The sequence below is a fragment of the Bubalus kerabau genome, chromosome 18 (genome assembly GCF_029407905.1).
Source record: "Bubalus kerabau isolate K-KA32 ecotype Philippines breed swamp buffalo chromosome 18, PCC_UOA_SB_1v2, whole genome shotgun sequence".
NCBI lineage: Eukaryota > Metazoa > Chordata > Mammalia > Artiodactyla > Bovidae > Bubalus > Bubalus kerabau.
This window is the reverse complement of record NC_073641.1, coordinates 7,197,878-7,225,803: the sequence shown is the minus strand read 5'-3', so window position 1 is coordinate 7,225,803 and position 27,926 is coordinate 7,197,878. Positions and strand designations below refer to the sequence as shown.

The window sequence follows — 27,926 nt, the reverse complement described above, 5'->3', positions numbered from 1 at the left end:
CCACACGCTGGACTCTGGGCCCAACCCCAGTCCTCCAGGCTGCCTTCCTATGAAATGAGCTCTCTTGTGGCTTCCCAGAATGCATCTGCTCCTCCCTTCGGCAGTCCCGGTGCTCCATCAGCCTCAGCCACAAGCGCCCCTTAAGCAGTCCTGGCCCACCTCCATCAACCTCAGCCACAAGCGCCCCCTAAGCAGTCCTGGCCCACCTCCATCAGCCTCAGCCACAAGCGCCCCCTAAGCAGTCCTGGCCCACCTCCATCAGCCTCAGCCACAAGCGCCCCCTAACCAGTCTTGTCCTACCTCCATCAGCCACAAGCACCCCCTAAGCAGTCCTGTCCCACCTCCATCAGCCTCAGCCACAAGCGCCCCCTAAGCAGTCCTGGCCCACCTCCAAGCCTCCAAACTACTGCTTCCTTCCCAGGTTGCCCTTCCCTCAGGAGGTGGCTGCTCTTTCTTGCTATTTAGATCTAGGCTCAAACATTGCCCCCAAGAGACGCCTTCCCTGATCACCTACTGATCTGGGCCGCAGATGATTCTGACTTTGACGTTGTTTGTTTCTTGCTGGCTTATGAGCTTCAAGAACTGAGATCAGGTGCCCTTTTAGCTCAAACCCCAGCACAAGACGGCATGTGGAAGGCACTCGATAAATACTTGCGTGAACAGATGAGAGACTGGGAAACAGTCTCTGTGAACAAATGAGATGCTGGGAAAGGCTGAAGGCAGGAGGGGATGACAGAGGACAAGATGGGTCAGTAGACATGAGTTTGAGCACACTCAGGGAGACAGTGAAGGACAGAGAAGCCTGGCGTGCTGCAGTCGATGGAGTCGCAAAGAGTCGGACACGACTGAGCAACTGAACAAGAACAACGGAGAGGCTGACTGAGTGAATGCACATGCTCAGTTAAAACACAAAGGACCAGCCCAGCTTCCCAGGGTCCCTTCAATGCCAGGCCGGTCCAGTAACAAGACCAATCCCAGGATCTGTGGATGATGAGGTGGAAGCTCTTGAGAAGAGTCTCCCTACGTCAGGATGGGCTCTGGGTATATACCTAGTTAAGTGTTTCTTTTTATTGAACGTTGACTACCCGGCAAGCAGACATGGAGGTCTTTGTTTAATTCACAGCCTCCCTGTGCATGGTCACCATGGTGATTCCCACGTCAGGGAGGAGACACACTTGCGGATGTTAAGCAACTGGTTTGAGGTCTCTTGGCTATCAAGTCAGAGACCCCATTCAGCCTGGCCCCAGAGGCCCGCTGCTCAGACACCTCACTCTCCCGCTTCCCCACACCCCCCTACGTCAGTCCCCAAGTCTAGGGAGGGGATGGGGCAGGAACAAGAGCTCTCTGAACGAAGCCATTCCTACAAACATCCACCAGGACCTTGCTCTGTGTGAGTCCCAGGGCCCAGGGCAGAGGACACAGAGCCATGGGGCTGCCCCACCCTCCTGCAGCTGCGGGACACCCATGTCACAGGGAGTCACCCGACACGTGGTCTCCTGGAAAGCTTTTCCTTAATTAAGGGTAATCAAAATTCCTCTGGTTTTTGTGGATTTCTTAAAATTCCTCTAGTGGGCTGGGGAGGGTATGTGGAGTGAGTACTAATGTCTAAATTCAGCGGAGACCCTTGAGGTGGTGGGGGATGGGAGGGGGAGTCTGGCCAGACAGTAAGCTGACTGGGTAGGCTGGCCTCCCAGGCCTTGCCCCAGTTTGGAGCCATTTCCGCCCCCAAAGTCCTACTTCCCCCCTCTGCAGCCCCAAGCTCTGTACCTTGGCAGAGGGCCAGAGGGCACCTGCCTGGGGAAAAGTGCCCAGCTCAGCATTCGGTAGCAAGCCTTGGAGTACAGACACCAGCACCTCTGTTGAGACCCTAGAATTTTTTAATTTGAACCCCAAGTTTGCTCTCTCTCGTTCTCTCTCTCACTCCCTCTCATTCATTCATTCATTCCTGGCACGCTGCACACGCTCCCCTCCTCCCACACCCCAGCCCATTGTCATTCTGGTAGCATTTCAGCCTGCTGCAGGCGCGGGGAGGCTCCCTCTTCCACATTTCTCTGTTGAATCCCTGGCAAGGACAAAGCCGGTGGGAGCGAGATTCGGTGACTAGCTTTTCAGTTTCATGGCCGGACGTTGTCAGGACAGTACAGAGGAAACTGCCAACGATCCCGAGCGCGGCCCATGAATCTGGGGCAGAGGAGACAAGAACAAGGGAGCACTTCAGCTGGGGTGGGGGTGCCGGCAGCCACTTAGATGAAAAAGTTCTCTTCTTCCAAATTTCTTTGATTCAGATTCTGTGCTAATTTAAAAAAAAAAAAAATCAATTCAGCAGTTTTCAGCCTTCCTCAATAAAGCATTTAGAGGGCTAAGAAAGAAAAAACAGAAACAGTTCTCCAGAGACCCTTCTCTATGGGGGGTGAGGACGAGTCGGTCACAGGTTGCTAGGAAGTGGGGGTTGTTAATTTGAGGAAGAGTTGTCATATTCCCGCGTTCTCTTTGCATCCTTGGATGATAGCACACGTGTATGTCCAGATGAAGGCACGCTGTCAAAATGAAAAGATCTGCATCCCAACCCCAAGCTCAGCCAACAGAGCTGCTGAGTGGCTGTGGGCTGGAGGCTCCCCCTCTCTCTCTGGACTCTCAAAATGGAGAGGATTGAATAGAACAACGCCTAATATCCTTTCCCACCTCTGTGCTTCTCTGCCTTTACCAAGCCCACCAGGAATCTTTTCATCCCCTCCAGTCTGAGGTCTCTGGTCTCCTGAGCAGAATCTCAGATGGGTTTGAATTGTAAGGACTGGTCTGTGACCTCCCGAGAGGTGAGTGACAGAACGGTGGCATCAGGAAGAATGGGTTTCATTTAACCTGTCGTGCCATCCAAGATTCCCCAGCTGGATATATTTGGGCAAGTTAACACAGAAGAATAACGTTGTGAACTTGCACTGGGGTTTTGTTTTATGGTTCCCAGAACTTCCTCAAATACATTCTCTTTCAAATACATGCCTCACAACTACCCTATAAGTGAGGTCCTATCATTGGCCCTTTTACAGATAAGAAAAGTGAGGTTCACATGCCCAAAAGGCTGACCAGAGCTCCTACCCAGCACTTTGGTTTGCTCTGGCCTAAGACAGACAAAAGTTGCTCCCAGAGAAGCAATTTGTGCAAGGGAGAAAAGTCAGGCACATTTTGCCAGATCCTTCCTTCCAGCTCCTGGCTCCTGTGCCACCCCACACTGCCCTCTATTTGGTTGTATCCGTCCAAGGCTCTTAGTTGCAAGCAACATAAATGAAGTATGGGTGATTTAAACTGAAAGCAAATTTATTAAAAGGATGCTGAGCAGCTCACAGATGAGACAGGAAGGGTGGAGAACGAGGCTTAGAAGGTAGGCAGGAATAAAGGGAAGTCACACAGCCAGAATCACGGCTCACACTCTTGCCACGAAACCAGCCCAGCAACGTCAGCACCGCAGCTGCTACGAACAGTCTGGGGCGCCACGGCTGCTGCTGTCTCTGCTAACCCTGGCCATGTGCCTGCACCCGAGCTGCAAGGGGAGCTGGGAAGGTGTGTACTGGGCACTCCCACCTTCCATAGGAAGGCTCTGCTGCCCAACAAATCTCACAGGGTGGAGGTTACCCCCAAAATAGGAAGGGTATTGAAATGCCAAGTGACCAAGCAGATGGTAAGTGTGCAGGTAAAGTCAGGTCAGGCCAGGTAACAACAACAAAAAAATCCTAAATCTGAATGACTTTAAAACACCAAAGACTTATTTCTTGATCACTCTACAGCTCCATCAAGGGTCAGCTGAGGGCTCTGCTCTAGGTCACCCCGAGTCCAGGCTAATGGAGCATCCACCATCATTGCCAGAGAGACCTGGAGCAGTTATTACAGAGTTTAGTCCAGAAGTGACATCACTCTACTCCTGGCTCATTGGCTGGAACTAGTCACATGGCCCTGCCTTGGGGCCAGCATGTACAATACTGCCTTGGACCTAGAAGGCAGAGAGCTGAGAATACCTGGTGATGTCCACAGCCCACTAAATGGAACCTGCCAATCAGAGCCTTCCTCGGGAGGGAATAGAAGAAAATGGCACTGGAATGGAGGCAGAAGACCTGGGTTTCATTTTGGGTTGAGCCACTGGGACCTGTACCTTTCTCTAGCACCCCTAAAAATGGAGGAAACCCCCACTTTGAAGTGTGATCCCAGGAAGCAGTCCACTCAAATATTAGCAGCATGTGGCAGCAGCAAATGCTCAGCGCACAGCCCACCAATGAAGTCCTGGACGGGCTCGGAGAAGCCAGTGCCAGGAGCGGACCCAGGTTCCTGGACCTCAGGCAGGAAGGCAACGTTGTCCTCACCCACAGGCTCTTCAGCGGCTGCACTGTCTCCCCAGAAAGAAAAGCACTTCTCGGTAGCCCCAGGATCCCTCTGGAAATAAACCCTCTGTGAGCAACAAGAGCTGAGATTTCTGTTGTGTTCACAGGCCTCTTGGGCCCCACTCTGTTTCAGCTGCAGAGAGGTGCCTGCTAGACTGAGCCCCAGGAAAGCAGGGAGTGGGGCCCTGTGAGCGGCGTCTGCTGACTCCTGAGCGGCCTTGCGCCCCAGCCCTTCCTAAAGCTGCAAAGCTGACACTTCCAAAGGCGTGAGAGCAACTATTGGGACCACTGTGCCCCGTGACCCACACACTAAACATTTAAGCTTCTTTCAAGATCCAGTCCTGGAAAAAGTGCAGGTGGAACTTCTGAGACAAGCGGGTTTCATGGACACAGCAGAAACCACTAGTTCCTCCCGATACACACTTGCCACTTCTTCCTTAACAATACGTACACCAATTTTTAACCAGGGGTTGTACCAGAGGTCCAGCTACACTTCCCAACCTGCTCCACAGTGCTCTAGGGCCTGGTGACTTAAGCAGCCCTCCTGGGTCAGAGCTTTCACGATGGCAGAGGAGCCTGGGAGGCTAAAGGTCATGGGCCTGCCCTGTCGGTCTTCCTCCAGACTTTTCCATGAGACAGACGAATTTCTGTTATTTTGTGGTTTATAATTACTATTGATAAAAGCAAATTTCAACTGTGCAAAGCTATTGTAGAGGCAGAAAAGTAACTCTTAATTACTCCTGTCTTTGAAGGAGCATGGGGCTTGTTAAAAGTGTGACCTCATGTTCGGATGGCCTCTTTCATGGGCCTGGAACTGGGTTTGGAAGAGAGGGCTCGAGAGGCATCATCTGTGGGGCAACCTGTCAGGCAGGAGTATCCGGCATTTCACAGGCAAACCACGAGGCACGGAGTGAAGATGAGATGGAGCGAGTAAGGAAAGAGAGAAGGTGATGAGCTGGGACAGAGGCTGGTGTGCCCATGGGGAGAAACAGCTGACCATGAATCCCTCGGGACATATAAAGTCGTCTAAGAATCTAAGTCATCTAAGGAATCAAGGTGCTGCATTTCACAAGAAAATCCATAAACTAAAATGAACACAGTGGAGGCTGGAGTTCTGATGCAGTGGTGACCATGGAAAAGTTGCAGAAATTGTGTCGTGGGGTCAGGCTTGGACTTCTGCAGGGCCTAGGATAGTAGTGGTGGGCGGAGGGCGGGGTGGGCAGTGACAAGGAAGGAGTGAGCAGTCTGAGCCAGATCTCAAGGGGCAGGGACGCCCTAGCCAGCATCCACCCCATGAGATACTTCTTGCCGCTTCCTCATCCGTCTCCCTGCCCCCAGTCTTACCAGGTCCAATCACACCCCATGTTGTCCCACAGAAATCTTTGTCAATTTTCCATCTAGTACTCTTTCTGTCCTATTTAAAGCCCACTGTTTCCACTCCAAAGTCAAATTTAATTCCTGAAATGGTAGCATTTGAGCTCCCAGCTTATTTCATCCACCTCATCTCCTGCTGGTCCCCACTCCACCCCAAATACGTGCTCTGCAACCCCATGGGACTGGCATCCCTCTACAGAATATATCCAATGCTCTTCTAGATCCTGGGCCTCTGCTCAAGCTAGAACCTTCTGCCTGGGGCTCTGATCCTCTCTCCTCTCTATGTACTTATCCAGGAAAGGTCCTTTAGTTGCAACAGACATGAACTCTGGCTGGTTTAATCAGTAAAGTTATGCAGTAAGGAATATGGGGTGGGGCTTCCCTGATGGCTCAGTGGTAAAGACTATGCCTGCCGATGCAGGAGACAGGGGGTTTCAATTCCTGATCCGGGAAGATCCCACACGCCACAGGGCAACTGAGTCTGTGTGCCACGACTAAGGAGCCTGTGCTCTAGAGCCCAGGATCCACGAGTACTGAAGCCCGTGTGCCCTGGAGCCTGCACTCAGCAGCAAGAGAAGCCATGCGGTGAGAAGCCCACACACCACAGTAGAGAGTAGCCCCTGCTGGCCACAACTAGAGAAAGTCCTGCACAACGAAGACTCAGCACAGCAGCCCCCGTCCAAAAAAAGGAATACGAGTGGCTCCTGGAATCCCTGGGAGGGCCAGAGATCCAAGCCTGGAGATGACGTGGACAGGAGTCACCCCTAAAATCACAGCACTGGACATTCCACAGAGATGCCACCGCCCCAATGCTGGGTCAGAACAGCATCAGGTGTCTCTGACATGGACTGGACAGATACTGGACACCCCTGTGGGACCCCCACCACAGCCCTCTGAAGGCAGGACACCACCTTCTGGCATGGAACATGCTTTCTTCACCTGCCACCTGCTGCACCAAGTGCCACAGTGGCCTCTAATAGCTGGAGTGGAAACCATATGCTTAGGAAGCGGGGAAATCAAGTCTCTGGGCTGCCAGGTAGAAGAGGTCTCCCCATCCTACAGAGACTCACAGGCGGGTATGGTCCAAATGAACAAACGTGTTCAAAGGCACTTCCATAAAGAAGGGCAACACCCACCACACTCATGAGGACCCTGCTTGAATGTCACCTTTTGTGGGACATCCCCACGGCTGACTTGAGCAGTTACCTGCACCCCTCTGTACCCTTGGCACCCACTTCCATTCTCAGGAACCACTATTGATGACCTCCCTTAAGGTATGAACGTGCTTCTCTTTACAGACAAGAGATGCAAGAGCCAGAGGGGAGATGTCAAGGATATTTTCAAGGGCACCATCAACTTAGGTATAAGTGGCCAGCTGGAAACAAGGGTGAGAGTTGGGAGTAGAGGCTGAGGTGGGGAGGTTGACAAAGAGAAGCTAAAAAACCAACATGCCAAAAAATAATCACCCTTTTGGGCTTGTTGATGGGGGTCCGAATTTTCTACCCAAACAGGCAAACGTTCCTGATCTGGACCCATTGTCAGAATCTCTTAGGAAACTTGTTATAAATGCAAATGGCCATGACCCACCTCTTGGCAATGATTCTGTAGATCTGAAGGATGGCTGGGCATCTATATTTTTAATGAGGTCCTCAGGGAATTTTGATGAACACCAAAGTTGAAGAAAGACTAACCAAAGACATCTATAAAGGTATACGTAGTGAACTAGGTGGATTTATAGTGATTCCTAGACATGATCTGAAGGGATGGGGCCCAGGAGAAGGAAGCTGATTCATTCACGCTTTTAGCCAATCATTTGTTTGTTAGTTTCTATGTTCAGTCATTCCACAATAATGGATTTAGTGGAGCAATGTGGTCAGGTTTGTATCAGTCAGGATGGGCTAGATAATGCTGCAGTAAAAAACAACTCCACAATCTCAGTGGCTCAAAACAACCAAGGTTTATTTTTCAATCCTGCTGGTCCATTAGGGGCCAACTGGAGCCCCTACTCCATGACCTCTCATTTGGGCCCAGGATGATAGATCAGCCACTATCTCAAATTGTGCTGGTTATCATGGCAGGTGAAAGGAGAATTCTTGGAGGGTCTCATGTTAGTACTTAAATGTCCCAGAAGGGACACGAATCCCTTCCGCTTACAGCTCACTGGCCAGAACCAGTTACATGCCCCGCAACTAACCCTTTGGTTCAGGACTGCTGCACCTCCATACTACAGCAGGATAGGGCAGAGGATCTATCAGCAAGACAAAGCCTTCCCAGACACCCTCAGCTTCTATCTCCTCGGTCAGAACTGACACCTATGGTTACCCTTAGCAACCCAAGGAATCTGGGGCAGACACTTTAACAGGGCACACTGAAGCCCCAGAGAAAACTGGGTTTGGATGATAAAACAGGGAATGGATACTGGGCAGGCAACTAGAAGCAAATGATTCAACAGGGGAGTCACTGGAGAATGACAGGTAGCATTGTCTGTGTGAAAACCGAAGACAGACAGAATGGATCCAGATCCCAACAGCAGTAGCGTGGACGGCCCAACTGTGAGCCCGGCTTCCCTGAGGCCATCAGCGTAGGGGCTGGCTAAGAGGCTCTCTATGTAATCAAAAGATCGAAACTAGCAAGTAGCAAGTATAATTCAAAATACATATTGGGACTTCCCCGGAAGTCCAGTTGCTAAGACTCCACCCTCCTAACCACGGGGCCAAGGTTCAACTCCTGACCAGGGAACTAGATTCCACATGTTGAGACTAAAAGATCCCGTCTGCTACAGTGAGGGCTTGGAGTGGCCAAATAAAAACAAATACTTAAAAAAAAAATTATAAAATAAACACATATTAATCAAGATTTCTGCCCCATAACAGACTACAACTGAGTACACTAGGAAGTTGTATCAAGGCCATATTATTAGCTATTAGCTATTGAGTGCCAACTATGTGTCAAGTTCTGCATACATACTATCTGTTTTACAACAACAAATGGCAAGTATTAATATGCTCATTTTACAGATGAGCAAACTGAGGCTCAGACTGGTTCATGGATGGTTCAAGGTCACACACATGATAAGAGAGGTTCCCAATCCAAACTCAACCCAGATTTCAAACTTCCCATTCTTTTCTTACATTATATCAGATCGCCTCTTCACTAAGCATCCTTTAGTAATAAGAATTTGAAATGACAATGTGCTAAAAACACTGCAGCCTGAAATGTTATCTAAGATGCACATTTGGTGGGAGAAGCAGTGATAGTATTGATTGGTGCTGAGGACACCTGCTTATCAAAGCCTTGTTTTCTGAGTGTGTGTTTGGATCCAGTCGGTCATTAGAGATGCTGGAAAACATCACAAAGAAATAAACAAAAAGCAGCTGAGATCCCTTGGTGCAGATGTAGCCAATATACTACAGACTGCCAATTTCGAGAAACGCCGTATATTGTCAATTAAAAAATGAACATCTGTATGGCCTAAGACTTAGTAAGGCTCTTTGGATGAACATACGGAAGCAAGGAGAAAAAGGGCCACACCATGAACATGAATGAGGACCAACAACCTGTCTAACCCAACTGGGCGTGGTGTCTAAATGCAGCCCCGGACTCTGGAATGCTCCTGAAAGACTGGAAGGATACCAAGGCAACCCACAGATTTTCCTCTAACCTTGGGGCCTGCTCTCAGCTCCAGGCTCCTAGTCCAGTTCAGTCATGCATTATGGACAGCTCACTGGATTGCACCTGACCCCTCTGTAAACACAGCCAGTATACTGATGATATTCTGCCATTTGGTGGAGGGCAGTATCAAAAATCTTGAATAGCCTGTTCCTATACTTAGAAGAGTTTTGCCAAGAGAACACACTGGTCATAGCAAACACCCTCTTCCAACAACACAGGAGAAGACTCTACACATGGACATCACCAGATGGTCAACACCAAAATCAGACTGATTATATTCTTTGCAACCAAAGACGGAGAAGTTCTATACAGTCAGCAAAAACAAGACCCGGAGCTGACTGTGGCTCAGATCATGAACTCCTTATTGCAAAATTCAGACTTAAATTGAAGAAAGTAGGGAAAACCACTAGACCATTCAGGTATGACCTAAATCAAATCCCTTAAGATTATACAGTGGAAGTGATTAATATATTCAAGGGATTAGACCTGATAGACAGAGTGCCTGAAGAACTATGGATGGAGGTTCATGACACTGTACAGGAGGCAGTGATCAAAACCATCCCCAAGAAAAAGAAACACAAAAAGGCAAAGTGGTTGTCTGAGGAGGGCTTACAAATAGCTGAGAAAAGAACAGAAGCTAAAGGCAAAGGAGAAAAAGAAAGATACCCAACTGAATGCAGAGTTCTAAAGAATAGCAAGGAGAGATAAGAAAGATTTCCTCAGCGATCAATGCAAAGAAATAGAGGAAAACAATAAAATGGGAAAGACTAGAGATCTCTTCAAGAAAATTAGTGATATCAAGGGAATATTTCATGCAAACATGGGCACAATAAAGGGCAGAAATGGTAGGGACCTAACAGAAGCAGAAGATATTAAGAAGAGGTGGCAAGAATACACAGAAGAACTGTACAAAAAAGATCTTCACGAACCAGATAATCATGATGATGTGATCACTCACCTAGAGCCAGACATCCTGGAGTCCAAAGTCAAGTGGACCTTAGGAAGCATCACTACGAACAAAGCTAGTGGAGGTGACGGAATTCCAGTTGAGCTATTTCAAATCCTAAAAGATGATGCTGTGAAAGTGCTACACTCAATATGCCAGCAAATTTGGAAAACTCAGCAGTGGCCACAGGACCAGAAAAGGTCAGTTTTCATTCCAATCCCAAAGAAGGGCAATGCCAAAGAATGTTCAAACTACCGCACAACTGCACTCATCTCACATGCTAGCAAAGTAATGCTCAAAATTCTCCAAGCCAGGCTTCAACAGTACATGAACCGCTAACTTCCAGATGTTTAAGCTGGATTTAGAAAAGGCAGAGGAACCAGAGATCAAATTGCCAACATCCGCTGGATCATAGAAAAAGCAAGAGAGTTCAAGAAAAACATCTAGTTCTGCTTTAGTGACTACGCCAAAGCCGCTGACTGTGTGGGTCAGGACAAACTGTGGAGAATTCTTGAAGAGATGGGAATACCAGACCACCTGTCCTGCCTCCTGAGAAACGTGTATGTAGGTCAAGAAGGAACAGTTAGAACTGAACGTGGAACAACAGACTGGTTCCAAATTGGGAAAGGAGTACATCAAGCCTGTATATTGTCACCATGCTTATTTAACTTATATGCAGAGTACATTACGCAAAATGCCGGGCTAGATGAAGCACAAGCTGGAATCTAGATTGCCAGGAGAAATATTAATAACCTCAGATATGCAGATGACAGCACACTTAAGGCAGAAAGCGAAGAGGAATTGAACAGCCTCTTGATGAAAGTAAAAGAGGAGAGTGAAAAAGTTGGCTTAAAGCTCAACATTCGGAAAACGAAGATCATGGCATCTGGTCCCATCACTTCATGGCAAATAGATGGGGAAACAGTGGAAAAAGTGGCAGACTTTATTTTTGGGCTCCAAAATCACTGCAGATGGTGACTGAAGCCATGAAATCAAAAGACACTTACTCCTTGGAAGAAAAGTTCTGACCAACCTAGACAGCATATTCAAAAGCAGAGACATTACTTGGCCAACAAAAGTCCGTCTAGTCAAGGCTATGGTTTTTTCAGTAGTCATATACGGATGTGAGAGTTGGATCATAAAGAAAGTTGACCGCTGACGAATTGATGCTTTTGAACTGTGGTGTTGGAGAAGACTCTTGAGAGTCCCTTGGCCTGCAAGGAGATCAAACCAGTCAATCCTAAAGGAAATCAGTCCTGAATATTCATTGGAAGGACTGCTGTTGAAGCTGAAACTCCAAAACTTTGGCCACCTGATGCAAAGAACTGACACATCTGAAAAGACTCTGATGCTGGGAAAGATTGAAGGTGGGAGGAGAAGGGGACGACAGGATGAGATGGTTGGATGGCATCACCGACTCAATGGACATGAGTTTAAGCAAGCTCCGGGAGTTGGTAATGGACAGGAAGTTTGGCATGCTGCAGTCCATGGGGTTGCAAAGAGTCGGACACGACTGAGCAACTGAACTGAACTGATACTTAGAAGATGGTTAAGAATCTTCCTACAATGCAGGAGACCAGGGTTCAATCCCTGGGTTGGGAAGATCTCCTGGAGAAGGGAATGGCAACCCACTCCAGTATTCTTGCCTGGAGAATTCCATGGATAAAGGAGCCTAGAGGAATACAGTCCATGGGTCACAAAGAGCCAGACACAACTGAGCGACTAACATTACATTACATTATATACTTAGAAGAGCCAATTTCCCATTTATTCATTATTTTTGTTCATTCATCCATATTTACCAAGAGCCTATACGTACAGGCACTATTTAGGTGCTAAGGACACAATGATAAACAAAACAGACAAACCCTCCCTTCATGTAATTTAGAAGTTAGTAGAGGAGACACTGGTTAATTAAATAACTTCCCAACCCAAATGTAAACTTGTGACTGTATTATATTATCAACATTGGCTGGGGACCAGGAATTATGCTAACTAGAATGTCAAACTGAAGCTTCATCCTCGCCAGAGCCCTGAGGAACTAAGGCTCTGAGACATGAGGCGACTTTCCCAGTCACACCACCCCAAAGCGATGGAGCCGGGATTCCAGTCCAGTGTCATCTGATGCAGAAGCCCTCATGCGTGGCTGCTTTTTCATATCTCCCTTGGCAAATTATGGATCTCATTTCCAGTTTCTGCCCTCTCTCTTTTGGAGATCCAGGTTTAGCCTTGTAGTCGTTGACATAAAATATTCCAGTCCTTAATATGTACAATTCACTGGGCTCAGGCAATGTGCTACAGACAAACTGTAACAATGAGAGGCAACGATTATTTTTCCCTAAAGGATATCTGAAAATGAGATCACTACCTGGGCCAAAATTAAAACAATATCTGCGTAGAAATTTCTAAAGATCCTGGATTATTAATACAGCAATGGCGCTCCCTGGTGACAATCATTGTGTATTACATGTCTTTGCATTTTGGGTGTAGTGGAAACTTACTGCAACTCTGGATGAGTAATAAACCAGGAGAAGGGGACGACAGAGGATGAGATGATTGGATGGCATCACCGACTCAATGGACATGAATTTGAGCAAATTCTGGGAGATAGTGAAGGACGGGGAAGTCTGGAGTGCTGCAGTCCATGAGGTCACAGAGAGTCAAATACGACTTAGCAACTGCACAAGTCTTGATTACTTTCTCTTCATTCCCTTGACTCCACCACAACCCATTTATAGCGGTTCCAGACACAAGGTCACAGCTATAAGATTCAACCTGCTTTCACAGGTCAGAATTCTAGCAACTAGGATATGATACAAGGTCCTCATGAGACTGACAAACGATTAAACCATTTGCTGTCAGTCTCCAGGATCACTTACCCATTTGGTCATGATGGATTAATCCATCATCCCCTGCTTTTTCTGCAAGTGGTGGCTACAAATGACACCCTCCTCCACCCACCCCCAACACAGACTGTCTCTCTGACTTTACCCCATGGTTATAGGAAATGGACCAAAACGTACACGTCTGCTTTCAGCTAGGTATTGAGCTATGGGCTGGAAATGTGGTGATGAACAGCAGGCTGTGTGGCTCTAGAACTTTAGCCGTGGCAACAGGTGGCCAATTAACCTATAAATTATTCACTTTCAATTACAATAATTGTTACAAGAAAGAGGCTTTGAGAGTCTAAAAGTGAGATAAAACCAATTAGGTCAGAAGGTCAGAAAAGTTTACCCTGAGGAAAGAGTAAGATGTGCCTGTCAAAATGGAGAAGAGGCTGGCCAAAGTGATCAGAGAGTTTCGAGAAGAATGAACTTGGGGGCCCAGGCAGCCTGAACCCAGGCCTCTCCTGCGGCTAAAAGTGGGTGATAAGTGTGGGAACAATTAGGAGAAATAGTCATTAGGAAATCCCCAGGATGGCTGAAGTATTACGAGATAATGTTGGTTGTTAACTTAACCTTTGAGGAAGAGTGAACTTGAGTTAAAGGCTGAGTATAAACTATAACACCCCAATATTCATTTTAAGGGCTAAATGCTTTTAAATGGGAAATGCTGGAGTGGAGAGCATCCATAATAGAGAGATCTCTATTATTTCTTTTCTTAGGAGCCAAGGATATTGAAGAATTTATTATTTACATACCCTCCACCGCTTATGGAAGATGAAATAACAATGCCTAGGTTATGGGCAAGAGTTAGTCACTAACAGGCAAAAGCTGAAAGAAAGAGAGGACAGTGGTGGCAGTTCCAATGGTGAATTGTAGCTACAAAAAAAATTGAGAAAAAAAGCCTTACCTTTGATGTCAGCTAGCTCGCAAAATGTAGTACACCTTAGCTTAAACATCGCCAAGATTTGGATTCAGGAGACCTGACTTCAACCCCTCCTCTTCCACCTTTAGCTAGGTGATCATGGTAACAAACTCTGTGCCTCCATTTTTGGATCTGCAAAATAGTGATAATAACTGCTTTTTAGATTGTGAAGTAGTGTATATAAAGTACTTGGTATCATGCCTGTAATATTCCAATTACTCAACATTCACTTATTATTATTGTAGGCTTCCCAGGTGGCTCAATAGTAAAGAATCCACCTGCCAAAGCAGGGGACACAGGAAATGAGAGTTCTGTTCCCTGAGTGGGGAAGATCCCCTGGAGAAGGAAACAGCAACCCATTCCAGTATTCTTGCCTGGAAAATTCCATGGAGAGAGGAGTCTGGCAAGCCACAGTCCATGGGTGTTGCAAAGAGTCAGACACAACTGACCAAGCAAGCCAAAAAAAAAAAAAAAACTATCCGGAAGGAAATACACACACACACACACACACACAAACAAAATCAGGGAACTTTTTTACGGCACAATTTTCTGTTATTTTTCAATTTTCTAAAATAAGTATGTACTTCTACTAAAATCAGAAGGGGAAATAAAAACCACAATTTTTGAATAAAAGAAATGTGACTAGTCCACTGCTTCCCACATTTCCCAGATCATATTTGTTGCTCAAGAAGGGCGTGGGAATACATGTTAAAATCATGGATTCCCAGGCCACGACCTAGAAATACTGAATCAGAATCTCTAAGGGACAAACCTGTTAATCTATGCATTCAATCAGCCTAGGAGACGATTCTTACAATCAGGTACTCTGGGAATGCGCAGATTTAGAGCGAAGGGGCAGTACCGGGTGAGGGCGAGGAAGGCCAGCCCACGCTGCAGCAATCACTAGGGCCTACGCCTACAAGTCCCATCCTGTCCCGCAAACTGGAGACGCGAGCCCGGAGCCTGCCGGTAGATGTAGTTTCCGTCCGCCAGACCTCTGCCTATAAGAGAGCGAGAGCTGCCTGCCGGAAGACCTCCCGCCCCACAATGCAAAGGTCGGCGGTGACGTCATCCGGAGAGCGTCCGGGACGCGGCGGGCGGTTTCCGCCGCCTCCGGCAGCAGCTCTGCTACCTGAGAGACTGCTGCGTCCGCTGTCGACGCCGCCGCCGCCCCTTCCTCCTACGTCCCCGCCGCCGCCGCCGCCGCCTTCTCCTTTTCGGGCCCCTCCGCCACCTCTCCACGACCTAGGCCCTCTGTTCTTGAGAGGAAGCCTTACTCGGGCCCCTTGGCGGGCCGGGCGCGCAGCCATGGCTGACGGCGGGGGCGGCGGGGGCACCGGCGCGGTGGGCGGCGGCGGCGCGGGCCCGGCCTCGGCGGGGACGGCGGCGGGCGGCGGCGGGGCCGGAGGGAGCGGCGGCCCCATCAACCCGGCGTCACTGCCCCCGGGCGACCCGCAGCTCATCGCGCTCATCGTGGAGCAGCTCAAGAGCCGGGGTCTGTTTGACAGCTTCCGCCGGGACTGCCTGGCCGACGTGGACACCAAGGTCAGCTGAGGCGGCTTGGGCTCACGGGGGGCGGGCTGGGCGTGAGGCTGCAATGGCTGCAGCTTTGCATTTCCAAATCCGAGAGAAATACAAAAGGTACTTTTCAAATCTCAGCAGCGAGGAGACCGCTTGGGGCAGTATAGGAAGCTTTCTGAGGGATGTCCACGTGGGTTCGGCTTCCCGCCCCATCCTTGCTCTGTGCTGCTTAGCCCAACAGCATCTCTGAACTTGGGGACCCCGTACGGGTTTTACAACCTCGACCCTGTATTTCCCAAGATGAGACTCCTTTAAGCACAACAGTAGTAAATCTCAGTATGTTAACAACACTGGAGAAAACCGGGTAAGTAAGCAGGAATGGTTTGAATGCACAAACATCAGCCTTTCTTCCTTTTCTCTAGCTCAGTGATTTGCAGGCTTGAGTATGCAATTAATTAAGGTACATTTTCGTAGAAGCAGCACCCGTATTTTGTATTCCATCATTGGTTGAAAGATTCTCTGTTAGATCCTAATGCCATAGGTCAACCGGCCAATACTGTTTCACTTGACCTTGCCCAGATTCATTTGGGTTCAGTGAAGTCACCGGTGTTAAGTGTCAGACAAAGAGTGGTCACTGAAATCTTTTTTTACTCCCTTTTCAGAAGTTTCTCTCACAAGACTGGTTGTAGACATAGGAGGCTCTCTTACTGAATGGGCTCCTCTAGGGAAGTGATTTCTCTTTTCTGAGCCCAACATGGAAATCTTTTGCCTACCTCACAGGAAGATTGTGAGCTTAGAACTAGGCCTTAAAGATAGGTTATCCATTAAACATTTATTGGTGAGGTTTCTGGACACAGGGTCAAGCATGTCACTATCCTGTCCTCAACGTGTGTATTCTGGCGTAGAAAACTGCAGTGTAGACCAGATAATATGTATAGTAAGTAGCGTATACTGTTATTCTCCAAGATTAAAAAACTCACGGAGCAGTTCTCTCCTTGAAATGGGGTACTTAATTTTTCTTTTTTAACATACATATTGACAGAACTTTCACGTTTTCCGGTCCTGGGTGCTCTCAGCTTCCCATCGCAAGTTCTCCACTATGTTTCTTATGTCTCATTAGGTTTTATGTGGCTTAACCGATGTAGTATACATTTGTTTTAGTCGGTATTGAGAATCTGTTGGGGTAGAGGGAATCGGAGCCTTCACCGCTTAACACCCCCTTAGATGTTCTTTCTGGTTGTCACCAGGTTGCTTTAGTTCTTGAGGTAGTGTGTCTCCAGGCACATCCTTTGTTGCTTTAGTCCCAGGTTTCTCACAGCGTGGTCCTTGGCTCATCAGCATCACCTAAGAACTTGTTAGATTTGCATATTGTTAGGCTCCACCCCAGACTGCAGATGTATGGAAGGGAATGTGTACTGCTGATGTTTGTAATTTACTTTGCAATGCATCCAAAATATAAATAAATAGAATGATAGGTTAAGAGAAAGTGGTAGTATAATAAAACGTTAGTGACAGGCACTGTAGATCTTTCACTTCATGAACTGAAGGGATTTTTCTATGTTGTCAGGGTCTGTTAAGGTTAGAGTTTGGTTGGTGACGTTAGCTGTCTTTTGTCCTTTTCAGTAACCAGTCCTACCTAAAACTGGGTGAATTATTTTGAATAGTAAAAGATACAGTATCAGGATTGATGGTTACAAGTGACAAATCTAACTCTAACTCCTGTGAGCAAAGGGGGAGAATCTATTGACTCGTGGGAGTCTAAGGAAGGATAGAATTTTTAAAACTGCCTGAAGGGTAGGGATGCATTTGGAACCAAGACTTCTCCACCAGGGCTATCTAACCCTATGTCACTGCAGAGCAGAGTCATCCATTTGGTTACTAGTACTTTTGGTTACATCTTACAGCTGCTTCCTCTCAAAATGTCTCCAGTTAAAGGAAAAAAAAAAAAATCCCAGGAAATACCTACATTGTCTAAACGTGGGTCAGGCAGCCACCCCTGTGGCCAGGAGAATGTGGCACCCACTGCCCTATCCTTGTGAAGAAGGGAAGGTAATTACCAGGAAGAAGGGCTTGCTAGGTGGATAGTACATGGGTATCTGTGAATTTTAGTCCTCATCCATCGCCCTGCCTTTCTCTTTTCAGGTTTGGTGGAGAGTCTTTGTTTGTGAGTCATGGCCTTTGGGAAGAGCCCACTCACAGAACTGAGGCCTCTTGATTCCTTTGTCAGTGTCATATACCTGACTGTTAACAGACTTTTGCCAGAGTAACACTGCATAGTAAACCAGATCTCAGTGGCTTATAATAAGCGTTTGTTTGCATGCTGATGGGACTGCAAGTCAGCTAAAGTTCAGCTGATCTGGATAGACTTGGTGGCTCAGCTATAGGCAACCTGGGCTTAGGTCCAGCTGTGGTTGGGAGAAGATCTCTGCATGTGTAGTTTTCTTGCATCCCAGGCCCGAGGGACAGAGGTTGCAAAGAATAAACCCTCATAGGAGGTCACCAGAGCACCAGAGCCATGCCAGATGGCACAACCACATTAGGACTTCTTGTCAGAGACACAGTATTATCAAAGTGAAAGTCACTCAGCCGTGTCCAACCATACAATCCATGGAATTCTCCAGGCCAGAATACTGGAGTAGGTAGCCTTTCCCTTCTCCAGGCGATCTTCCCAACCCAGGAATCAAACCAGGGTCTCCTGCATCGCAGGCAGATTCTTTACCAGCTGAGCTACCAGACGCTTCATTGGCCAAAGAAAATCACACTGCTAAATGCAACCTCAAGGGGTAGGGAAGTGGTCCCTGGCCACAGCAGGAGGAGAGAGGCGTGAAGTGTGAAACGGCGAGGCACACTGTTACACCTGGTTTGGACAACAGCAGCTAATGGTGCCAGAAGGTCTTGGAGGCTCAGAATGCACATTGTGTTCACGTGCATTCCTTGTGTTCATCCAGTTCCTTTCTGATTTTGTTCTCCTCATACTAGTTGGCCTTAGAGAGCAGTGCTGCCAGTCAGGCTCCTCTGGGGACTTAAGTTTTGCTTCCTGTCAGCCTCTCCCAGTGTTCCATAGACGTTGACTTCAGTCTGTGTTTGTGAGGGCTGGGTGGCTTCATTTTACACAGAGGCCTTGCTTGTTGCTGAGAATACCCTATGAGGTAAGTGGGGCAGTATTTGTTTTACAGATGGAAATAACTGAGACTCAGGTTGGTTGACTTGTTGAAAGTCAGAGAGCTAGTAAGCAGTAGAGCCAGGCTAGAACTCATTTCCTTTGATTTGGAAACGGCCTGGGTCTGACCTTGACTTTGCCACATTTTAGCCTTGTAGGCAAGTTGTTTACTTTTTCTAAACCTAAATCCTTGAACGTGAATGCAGAAGAGAACTAATAGGACCACCCTCATAGAGTTATCTGAAAAGTAAGCGGCTCAGTAGAGCCTCTGGCCTCAGACCTACCTGCCAGGTGGCGCTAGTCGTAAAGAACCTGCCTGCCAATGCAGGAGACATAAGAGACATGGGTTTGATCCCTGGGTCTGGAAGATCCCCTGGAGGAGGGCATGGCAACCCGCTCCACTATTCTTGCCTGGAGAATCCCATAGATAGAAGAGCCTGGCGGGCTGCAGTCCACAGGGTTGCAAAGAGTTGGACACAACTGAAGGGGCTTAGCACTCACACATGCATGCCCTAAAGTGGGCACATGTATTGGTCATTAGTCCACGCTCTGCTGTGCTGTATGGTGGCCTTCATGGAGTGTAATTAAGGACTTGAAATTCTGCATTCCTATGAAAATCTGTGATCTGAATGGCAAATTTATAAAAGTTTGATGTATGTAACTTCTGACCTTGACCCCCCCCCCTTTTTTTTTTAATATTTTAGCCAGCTTACCAAAACCTGAGGCAAAAAGTGGATAATTTTGTGTCAACCCATCTGGACAAGCAGGAATGGAATCCCACGATGAACAAAAACCAATTGCGAAATGGTCTGAGGCAGAGTGTGGTTCAGTAAGTAAGCAGAATTGAAAGTGAAAAGGCAGTAACCACAAGTGTGACTCCAAAGGCCAGTGAAAGGCCCTGTTTGGTCAAGTGCATGGTCTGCAGCCCACCAGGCTCCTCTGTCCATGGGATTATCCTAGCAGGAATACTGGAGTAGGTTGCCATTTCCTCCTCCGGGAGATCTTCCCAACCCAGGGGTTGAACTTGTGTCTCCTGTGGCTCCTGCATTGGGAGGCAGATTCTTTACCACTGAGCCACCTGGGAAGCCCCAAGTGCATGGTACCTTCTAGCCAATATGACATACAAGTTGCAGCAGACCCCCCCCCCTCCCCGCCCCGGTTAAGTTCAAGTAAGCAAAGAACTCAGTTAAAATTCTTGACGCCTACAGAGGCCTCCTGTGCACGTCTCTACCAGGCAAGGTATTCCAAATTGTACAACATATTTCAGGCTCTTTGAAGTTTTCAGTGTAGCATGAACATACACTGAAGTTCATACCGATATATCAGTGTTTGAGCCTTGGGCAAGAACAGCTGGATCTTCTCACAAGCCGGTGTGAGTTACACAGACTTTCTGAATCCACATGACCCCTCTAAAGTGTAATGGTAGTGTTCAAGAAGGCATGAGGTTTTATTAAAGTATATTCTTCATAATAGCAAACTGGACCTCAGTTAATGAGGTGCTATTGATTGCGCATCCAGGTGACTTCTGCGTGTCACTGGGCTCAAAAGTGGAGGTGGCTCCTGAAATCTGGTGTCCTGAGATCAGCTTTTTCTTTTTTGTTCTTAATACCCGTGCTTATGTTCAGGTTTTCTTGATCCACTCACTCTCCTGGAATATCTAAAAGCTTGTGATGCTTTCCTCTTTAAAAAGAGAAATGGTGGGGAATTGTGGCAAGTGAAAGAAACCAGTATCAAAAAGATACATGGTGCACGATTCCACTTGCATAACATTCGTGAACTGACATGTAATTATAGAGATGGAAAATAGATGAGTGATTGCTAGGGCTTAGGGTTGGGGGGATGTGAGTGTGGCTAGGAAAGGGTAGCTGAAAGAGGGTGGGATACAAGTGAGTAATTGTGGTTCATGAGGTTTCTTGCGATAAAATTGCACAGAGCCGCATATGCAGACACACAAATGCAGCTATAACTGGGATGTAAATGAGGTCGAGTACCCATGCCGGTTTTCTGGGGGGTTTTGCCCACCCCCTGCCTTTTCGGAGGTATTGTTGACATACAGCTTATTGGTTTCAGTTGTAATTAGTTTCAAGCATAATAATTCAATTCATGTATATTTTGAAATGATCACCACAATAACTAGTTAACATCCATCACCACATATGGTTACAGAATCTTCCCTCTTATGTTCCTGGCTTCAATATTGTACTGCGGTTGTGCATAGTACAAGCATTAGAGGTATCTGGGTAAGGAGTGCATGGACCTCCCTATGTATTTCTTTGCAACTTTCTATGAATATATAATTTCAAAATAGAAAGTTTTGTAAAGTAGAAAAGAATATTTATTAACATGCTGGCACTTTGAATATGGCTGATGAAATCTGAATCTTTCTAAATGTAACTAAAATTTATAAAAGCTCTCAAAGTTAGGGAAGAAGCATGATTCCAGAAGATGCCCAGTGCCTTGTCATTCTGGATTCATTACCCCATGGCCTTGTTCCTCTGGTGAGCAGACTGGCACAGGAGTCCTTCAAAAAGAAAGGGACAGTGGCTGCCACTCACAGAACAGTTGTTTCATATCTGGCACTGGTCCTTATATGAGTTATTGCTCAGTCTCAGTTCAGTCGCTCAGTCGTGTCCAACTCTTTGCAACCCCTGTCCATATCAACTCACAGAGTTGACTCAAACTCATGTCCATTGAGTCGGTGATGCCATCCAGCCATCCCATCCTCTGTCATCCCCTTCTCCTCCTGCCTTCAGTCTTTCCCAGCATCAGAATCTTTTCATATGATTCAGTTATTCACATCAGGTGGCCAGAGTATTGGAGTTTTTGCTTCAGCATCAGTCCTTCCAATGAATATTCAGGACTGATTTCCTTTAGGATGGACTGGTTGAATCTCCTTGCAGTCCAAGGGACTCTCAAGAGTCTTCTCCAACACCACAGTTCAAAAGCATCAGTTCTTCGGTGCTCAGCTTTCTTTATAGTCCAACTCTCACATCCATACATGACTACTGGAAAAACCATAGCCTTGACTAGGTGGACCTTTGTTGGCAAAGTAATGTCTCTGCTTTTTAATACGCTGTCTAGGTTAGTCATAACTTTTCTTCCAAGGAGTAAGCGTCTTTTAATTTCATGGCTGCAGTCACCATCTGCAGTGATTTTGCAGCCCCCCAAAATAAAGTTTCTCACTGTTTCCGTTGTTTCCCCATCCATTTGCCATGAAGTGATGGAACCAGATGCCATGATCTTTGTTTTCTGAATGCTGAGCTGTAAGCCAGCTTTTTCACTCTCCTCTTTCACTTTCATCAAGAGGCTCTTCAGTTCCTCTTCACTTTCCGCTATAAGTGCAGTGTCACCTGCATATCTGAGGTTATTGATATTTCTCCCAGCAGTCTTGATTCCAGCTTGTGCTTCATCCAGCCCAGCATTTCTCATGATGTACTCTGCATATGAGTTATTGGTAGTCCTTAAAAAAAAACTATTTGACAGCTTAAGTAACAAATCAGATGAAATTTTTTTAACCCTTCTAAAAGATTGGCAACCATATTAAGAAAATAAAGCACAAAATAATTTAAATATTTGAAAAGGTGCCATTAATGGCAAGAAGACTGTCAACATTACTGTTAATTTCTAATGCGTGTTGATATCATCCTTGAGGTATGCATGTGGCACTTCTCCCCATATACCTTTCACGTGAAATGTAACACAGAAAAGTGCTTACAACAGAAATGCAGTATAACAAATAATTAGAACATCCCTGTAGTCCCACCCAGGTTGAGAAATAGAATATTACCAGCACCCTGTAAACCCCACGCCCTACCCAACCCAGCCCCGCCTCCCACCTTTCCTGGTACCCATCCTCCTCTCAGAAGTTGACCATACTCCTCACTTGGATGGTCCTTATTTCCTTGCTTTTTTTTTTTTCATAGTTTTATCACCTATGTAATTATTCGCTGCTTTTCAATTTGATCTAGAATGTATTTAACCTGAAAACATGAATTTGGATGTCATACTGAGACATTTGTCTGTGATTCCTGCTAACATTTTGAATTTGAGGCAAATTCTGATGACGTTTTACATGAAGATTCACTCCTTAACCCTGCCAGTGCGACACCGCAGCCCTCAGCACTGGCTGGCCAGCCCTGCTGCTCAGGCCCAGACACTGTATCCTAGTCTCCAGCCTGGAGGAACCTATATGATAGTTGTTTGTTTCATCTTCTGTTTTAGGCACCTGACAATACTTCTTACTTCCTCCTGGCACTTTTAAAATCTCCAGAAAAGGGAGCTGTACTCTTGGTATTTTGTTTTCAATGGTCAGATTTTCACCTCCCATAAAGACATCTGGTCCCATCACTTCATGGCAAATAGATGGGGAAACAGTGTCAGACTTTATTTTTCTGGGCTCCAGAATCACTGCAGATGGTGATTGCAGCCATGAAATTAAAAGACGCTTACTCCTTGGAAGGAAAGTTACAACCAACCTAGATAGCATATTGAAAAGCAGAGACATTACTTTGCCAACAAAGGTCCGTCTAGTCAAGGCTATGGTTTTTCCAGTGGTCATGTATGGATGCGAGAGTTGGACTGTGAAGAAAGCTGAGTGCCAAAGAATTGATGCTTTTGAACAGTGGTGTTGGAGAAGACTCTTGAGAGTCCCTTGGACTTCAAGGAGATCCAACCAGTCCATCCTAAAAGAGATCAGTCCTGGGTGTTCATTGGAAGAACTGATGCTGAAGCTGAAACTCCAACACTTTGGCCACCTCATACAAAGAGCTGACTCATTGGAAAAGACCCTGATGCTGGGAGGGATTGGGGACAGGAGGAGAAGGGGACGACATAGGATGAGATGGCTAGATGGCATCACCGACTCGATGGACATGAGTTTGAGTGAACTCCGGGAGTTGGTGATGGACAGGGAGGCCTGGCGTGCTGTGATTTACGGGGTCGCAAAGAGTCGGACACGACTGAGCGACTGAACTGAACTGGAAAGACCCCTGGGAACCTGACGCAGGAAGCAGGGTGATAGAGGTTGATAGTCCTTGGCTTGGACTAAGGCAAGGTGGCTTTGCTTCCCCGCTGACCCACAGGCTGCTGCTGATCTGGGTGGTCCATGGGCGCGCACTGTCTACTGGGGTCTGTTCGCAGGTGCCCCTGTACTCTGATGGCAGTCCATTTACATCTAGGCTTCCTGTTGATAAGCTGTCTGTCACCACTGGGTTTAGGGAGCGCTTTATTGACTGCTCAGCCTAACCAGCTCAGGGCCTGTTTCTCATCTCACTCATCGCTGTGTGTGTGCTCAGTCGTCTCCTGGGCTGTGCTCTGACACACCATTTGCCCCATTACCTCAGGACCTGTTTTTACCCAAGCAAAACCTTGAATGGCCTAAGAACTCAAGTCTAAAGGAAAGTAAGTAAAACCTGTCTACCACACTTGTGAATGGTGTTTGAATATTTTAATCCTTTGAGGAGAACAATTCAGTTTGACCCTGCATGGACTATGTTCCAAACTCTTCAAACGTGATTGTTTCCTATGACCGTAGTCTTCCTTGCTACCCACCCCTAATGTTTGAATATAAACATTTTGACTAATTTTTGTTCTATTTCAAAAACCACTGGGGCTGTATTTTAGCCCCTTAGAAGCTTAGAAACAATCTATTTCTTGTCTGTTTACTTGTTTGCTTCCACGTTACCTTGTACGTAGCACAGCTTGAAGGCCTTTGAATTGATGATGATGCTGTAAGCATTCCCAGCCCTGACTGGTTTGTGCTGTATAAGATTTGGGCTTGGTAGCCAGGTTGCTCGGAGAAGGCAATGGCACCCCAGTCCAGTACTCTTGCCTGGAAAGTCCCATGGATGGAGGAGCCTAGTAGGCTGCAGTCCGTGGGGTCGCGAAGAGTTGGACACGACTGAGCGACTTCACTTTCATTTTTCACTTTCATGCATTGGAGAAGGAAAGGGCAACTCATTCCAGTGTTCTTGCCTGGAGAATCCCAGGGACGGGGGAGCCTGGTGGGCTGCTGTCTATGGGGTCACACAGAGTCGGAGATGACTGAAGCGACTTAGCAGCAACAGCAGCCAGGTTGCTGCTGGGGCCCACTTTTGCTTTGATGTATAGAAGAATAGATATTGAGGGAAGTGGAGTCAAGTGGAAGGCATGCTGGCTTTGCTAGATTGAGGTTTTCAAATCTACCCATGGTGTCGATTCTTTGAACCATACTGTTACTCTTTGTCGTTGGGAGAGTTTTGTTTGGTTCTTTTGTACAAGGTTGCATTGAGAGTGGCTGAGATTGTGAATTAGGAATAATGACTTGCCTTCTAAAGACATCATGGCTTGAACCCTTTGTGTACCGTCCTTTGAAAGCACTCTCTGACGGGGCTGTATCTTGGACCAGGTGGATACTTCTTGCTCTCTCCCATGACACTTGCAGGCTAAATAATGCAATAATCTGTTTGTCTTCTCAAGGTCAGGGATGTTGGAAGCTGGAGTGGACAGAATTATTTCCCAGGTGGTGGATCCCAAACTGAACCACATCTTCAGACCACAGATAGAACGAGCAATTCATGAGTTCCTGGCAGCCCAGAAAAAGGAAGCCGTGCCAGCACCGCCTCCAGAGCCTGAAAGCCAGGACCCTGCTGCTCCATCCCAGGACACTTCCTAAGGTCAGTGTCCCGCCTTCTGTCCAGGACCATTCACCTCTGGCTTATAGACACAGAAAATGGGTAGAAAAGGGACAAGCCATTACCAAGGTTCACGTTTCTTATCTGTTCAGAAAAGTGTTTACTGCAAATGGATTTCATTTTGTTGTGAGTAATTTTTTACTGAGAACTAATTAGTAGCGTTTTCCTATGTCAGTGAGTGTGATTTTCTGTGCCAGCAGAGCTGAACATTTAAGCCATGAATAGATGCTTCATTAGAAACCAGCTGGGATGCTGGGTATGCACACACCAGATTCACATTAAAGTCTTGTTGTGAAATTGCCTAAATGAGTCTCTCCCCCGGACATGAGTTAACTTGGGCTTACAATTTGAATAAAACCAGTGGTGCATGCTAAAGTGCCTCCTCAGTGGTGCTCAGAACCCGCTTTACGCCCTCTTGGGTTTCCTTGTTTATTTATTAAGGATTTCAGTTTACCACTGTCAGTTACCATGGGATTCCTCTGCTCTGAGCACCCTTTTTTCTTTTTTACATTTGAAATTTAATTTTAAAAATCAGCTCTAGATGCACAAAACAATGCTGTTTGCAGGGGTTGGGAGACATTAACAAACATATGCAGTTATCACAAATAAGCCGTGGTGGACTCAGCCATCGCAGGTAACCATCACGGTGTGCCTTCCCCCCTCATTCTACGTTGGTGTTCTCTTTGAAAGAGTCGTTAATGTGTCTGTTATTTTTGATTAGTAAACTAAGCATCAGGGAGTGAACAAAGCAAGAATATCAGGCTCGCATGGGGAACTCATGAGACAAATTGTCCCTTTGTGCCTGTATTAGGAGAAAACCTCAATTCCATTATGGAGTGTAAAACATTCACTTCAAGTCTTTCTATCTACCTTAATTCCTTTGGGAACATGAAATTAAACATAACACAAAACAACATTTTGATTTGATTATCTTTCTTTTTAGAATATGCCTGACATGTTTTGGAAGCTCCGTTGAATTAATGGTGAAGAACTGGATTCAGTTACATAAGAGTACAACTTCAGAATGAAGACAGGCTGAAGTCCTCACTGACTTCAGAGTTCAATGTTGACTGTGGGGCAGTGTCCAGATAGAATAGGGAGCAAGTGGGGCTGTAGAAAAGTGGACCATGTGGGCCCCCATACTGTGCTGCCCCCCAGCCAGCCTGTCCAGGGGGTGACACCCAGTAGACACTACAGACATGTTAAGAAACACTACATCACTTTGGGGTTTGTCCTGAAGCAAACCTTTGTACTTGAACTTAGAGACTGTGTATGGATTTTAGGGTTTGTGCTTGAGGATAATCAGAAGCTACAGTGAAGGAACATAACCAGCCCTAAATATGCAGTTTCAAAGAATTGACAGTAAAGGTTAGCCAGGGGTGGTAGGGTTTTAACAATGCTTATTTGATACTCTCAGTTTCTGAGAGTTGCAAATCAGAGTTTACAAGCCACTAGCGTCAAATAGCTGTAAGGTCACTGCAACCCTCTTGTAGGTGACTTTTTAGCTTCTACTTCCTTTCCCCTGCAAGAGGGGTCAAAACACGGGACCCTGGAATGCCTGAAGAGATGCAGACTGAAGTGTAAGGAAAGACACTTGCAGGCTGTCTGTCAGGGCTTCTTCCTGTCCTGCAAGGGCTAGTGAGTTGGGTGTGTTTATTTTATTCTCATTTTTGTGCTTTTTTAGAAAGTGAATAAAGGGACTTGAGTTTTGTAATTAAATCATTTGATACTCTGAAACTTCAGCTAACTCTTAGACCCCAGGTACGGAGCATAACCTTTCTCCTCCGTCTGTGTGCTGTTCCTGTGCAAACACATGACTTGGTGGCAGTGAAGGGCTGGTGGACACACCTTGGAGCTACCATCGTCCTGCAGCTAGTGGGTGTACCTGGAAGCGGTCCTCTCTTTCCCGGACCATTGCCGGTCCTCCTCTTTAATTGACCAATGAACGGTCCTCCATGTACTCGTTCCCGAACTTGCAGAAGGGTCACCAGGGGATTTTAAACAACATGCAAAGTCTGATTCAGAAGTCAGAAAGACCTGAAAGTTTCTGACAAGTTCCAAGTGGCTTTCACTGCTGACCCTTGCCATTTTGCATCCCAAGCTTTGGATGATATCAAAATTTACTTCAAACTAAGAGTCTTTGGTTCTTAGTTGAGGCTTCTCCTGGATATTGTTACTCAGACTTTAACCTGTTCCACTTTTACCATCAATAACCACAAGTTAGGACTGCACTTCTGTGTTTAGCAGGATGTTTGGGCAGCATATGCCCTTGTTTTAAAGCAAGCTGACCCCATGTTTAGAGCAGATGGCAGTTCTGCAGTGTGTTCTGCTTCCAGGTAGAGCAGGTTGCTGCCCTTTTCAGTTTGGGATTCAACACCTGGGTCCTCAGTGACCAGAGACAGGCCCTC

At 46.7% G+C, this 27,926-nt stretch overlaps 1 protein-coding gene and 1 long non-coding RNA gene across 3 annotated transcripts; one reads left to right on the top strand and one right to left on the bottom strand.

Annotated features, from left to right (window-relative positions):
• Positions 1-1,859: 1,859 nt before the first annotated feature.
• Positions 1,860-15,088, bottom strand: LOC129632806 (uncharacterized). Its single transcript, XR_008704671.1, has 3 exons — positions 14,939-15,088; positions 14,152-14,298; positions 1,860-2,293 (listed from the first exon to the last, which is right to left on the bottom strand). It is a non-coding gene; the product is annotated as an uncharacterized LOC129632806 (long non-coding RNA).
• A 95-nt stretch (positions 15,089-15,183) lies between these two features.
• Positions 15,184-27,237, top strand: BOD1 (biorientation of chromosomes in cell division 1). Of its 2 annotated transcripts, XM_055554515.1 has the most exons (4): positions 15,257-15,711; positions 19,552-19,676; positions 25,304-25,500; positions 26,462-27,237. In XM_055554515.1, the coding sequence occupies exons 1-3, from the start codon at positions 15,475-15,477 to the stop codon at positions 25,497-25,499; spliced, it is 558 nt and encodes a 185-aa protein (XP_055410490.1). In that variant the 5' UTR covers positions 15,257-15,474; the 3' UTR covers position 25,500; positions 26,462-27,237. The 2 variants fall into 2 exon arrangements, with proteins under 2 accessions (XP_055410491.1, XP_055410490.1); XM_055554516.1 differs by lacking the exons at positions 19,552-19,676; positions 26,462-27,237 and having other exon boundaries at positions 15,184-15,711; positions 25,304-25,440.
• The last annotated feature ends 689 nt before the right edge of the window (positions 27,238-27,926 follow it).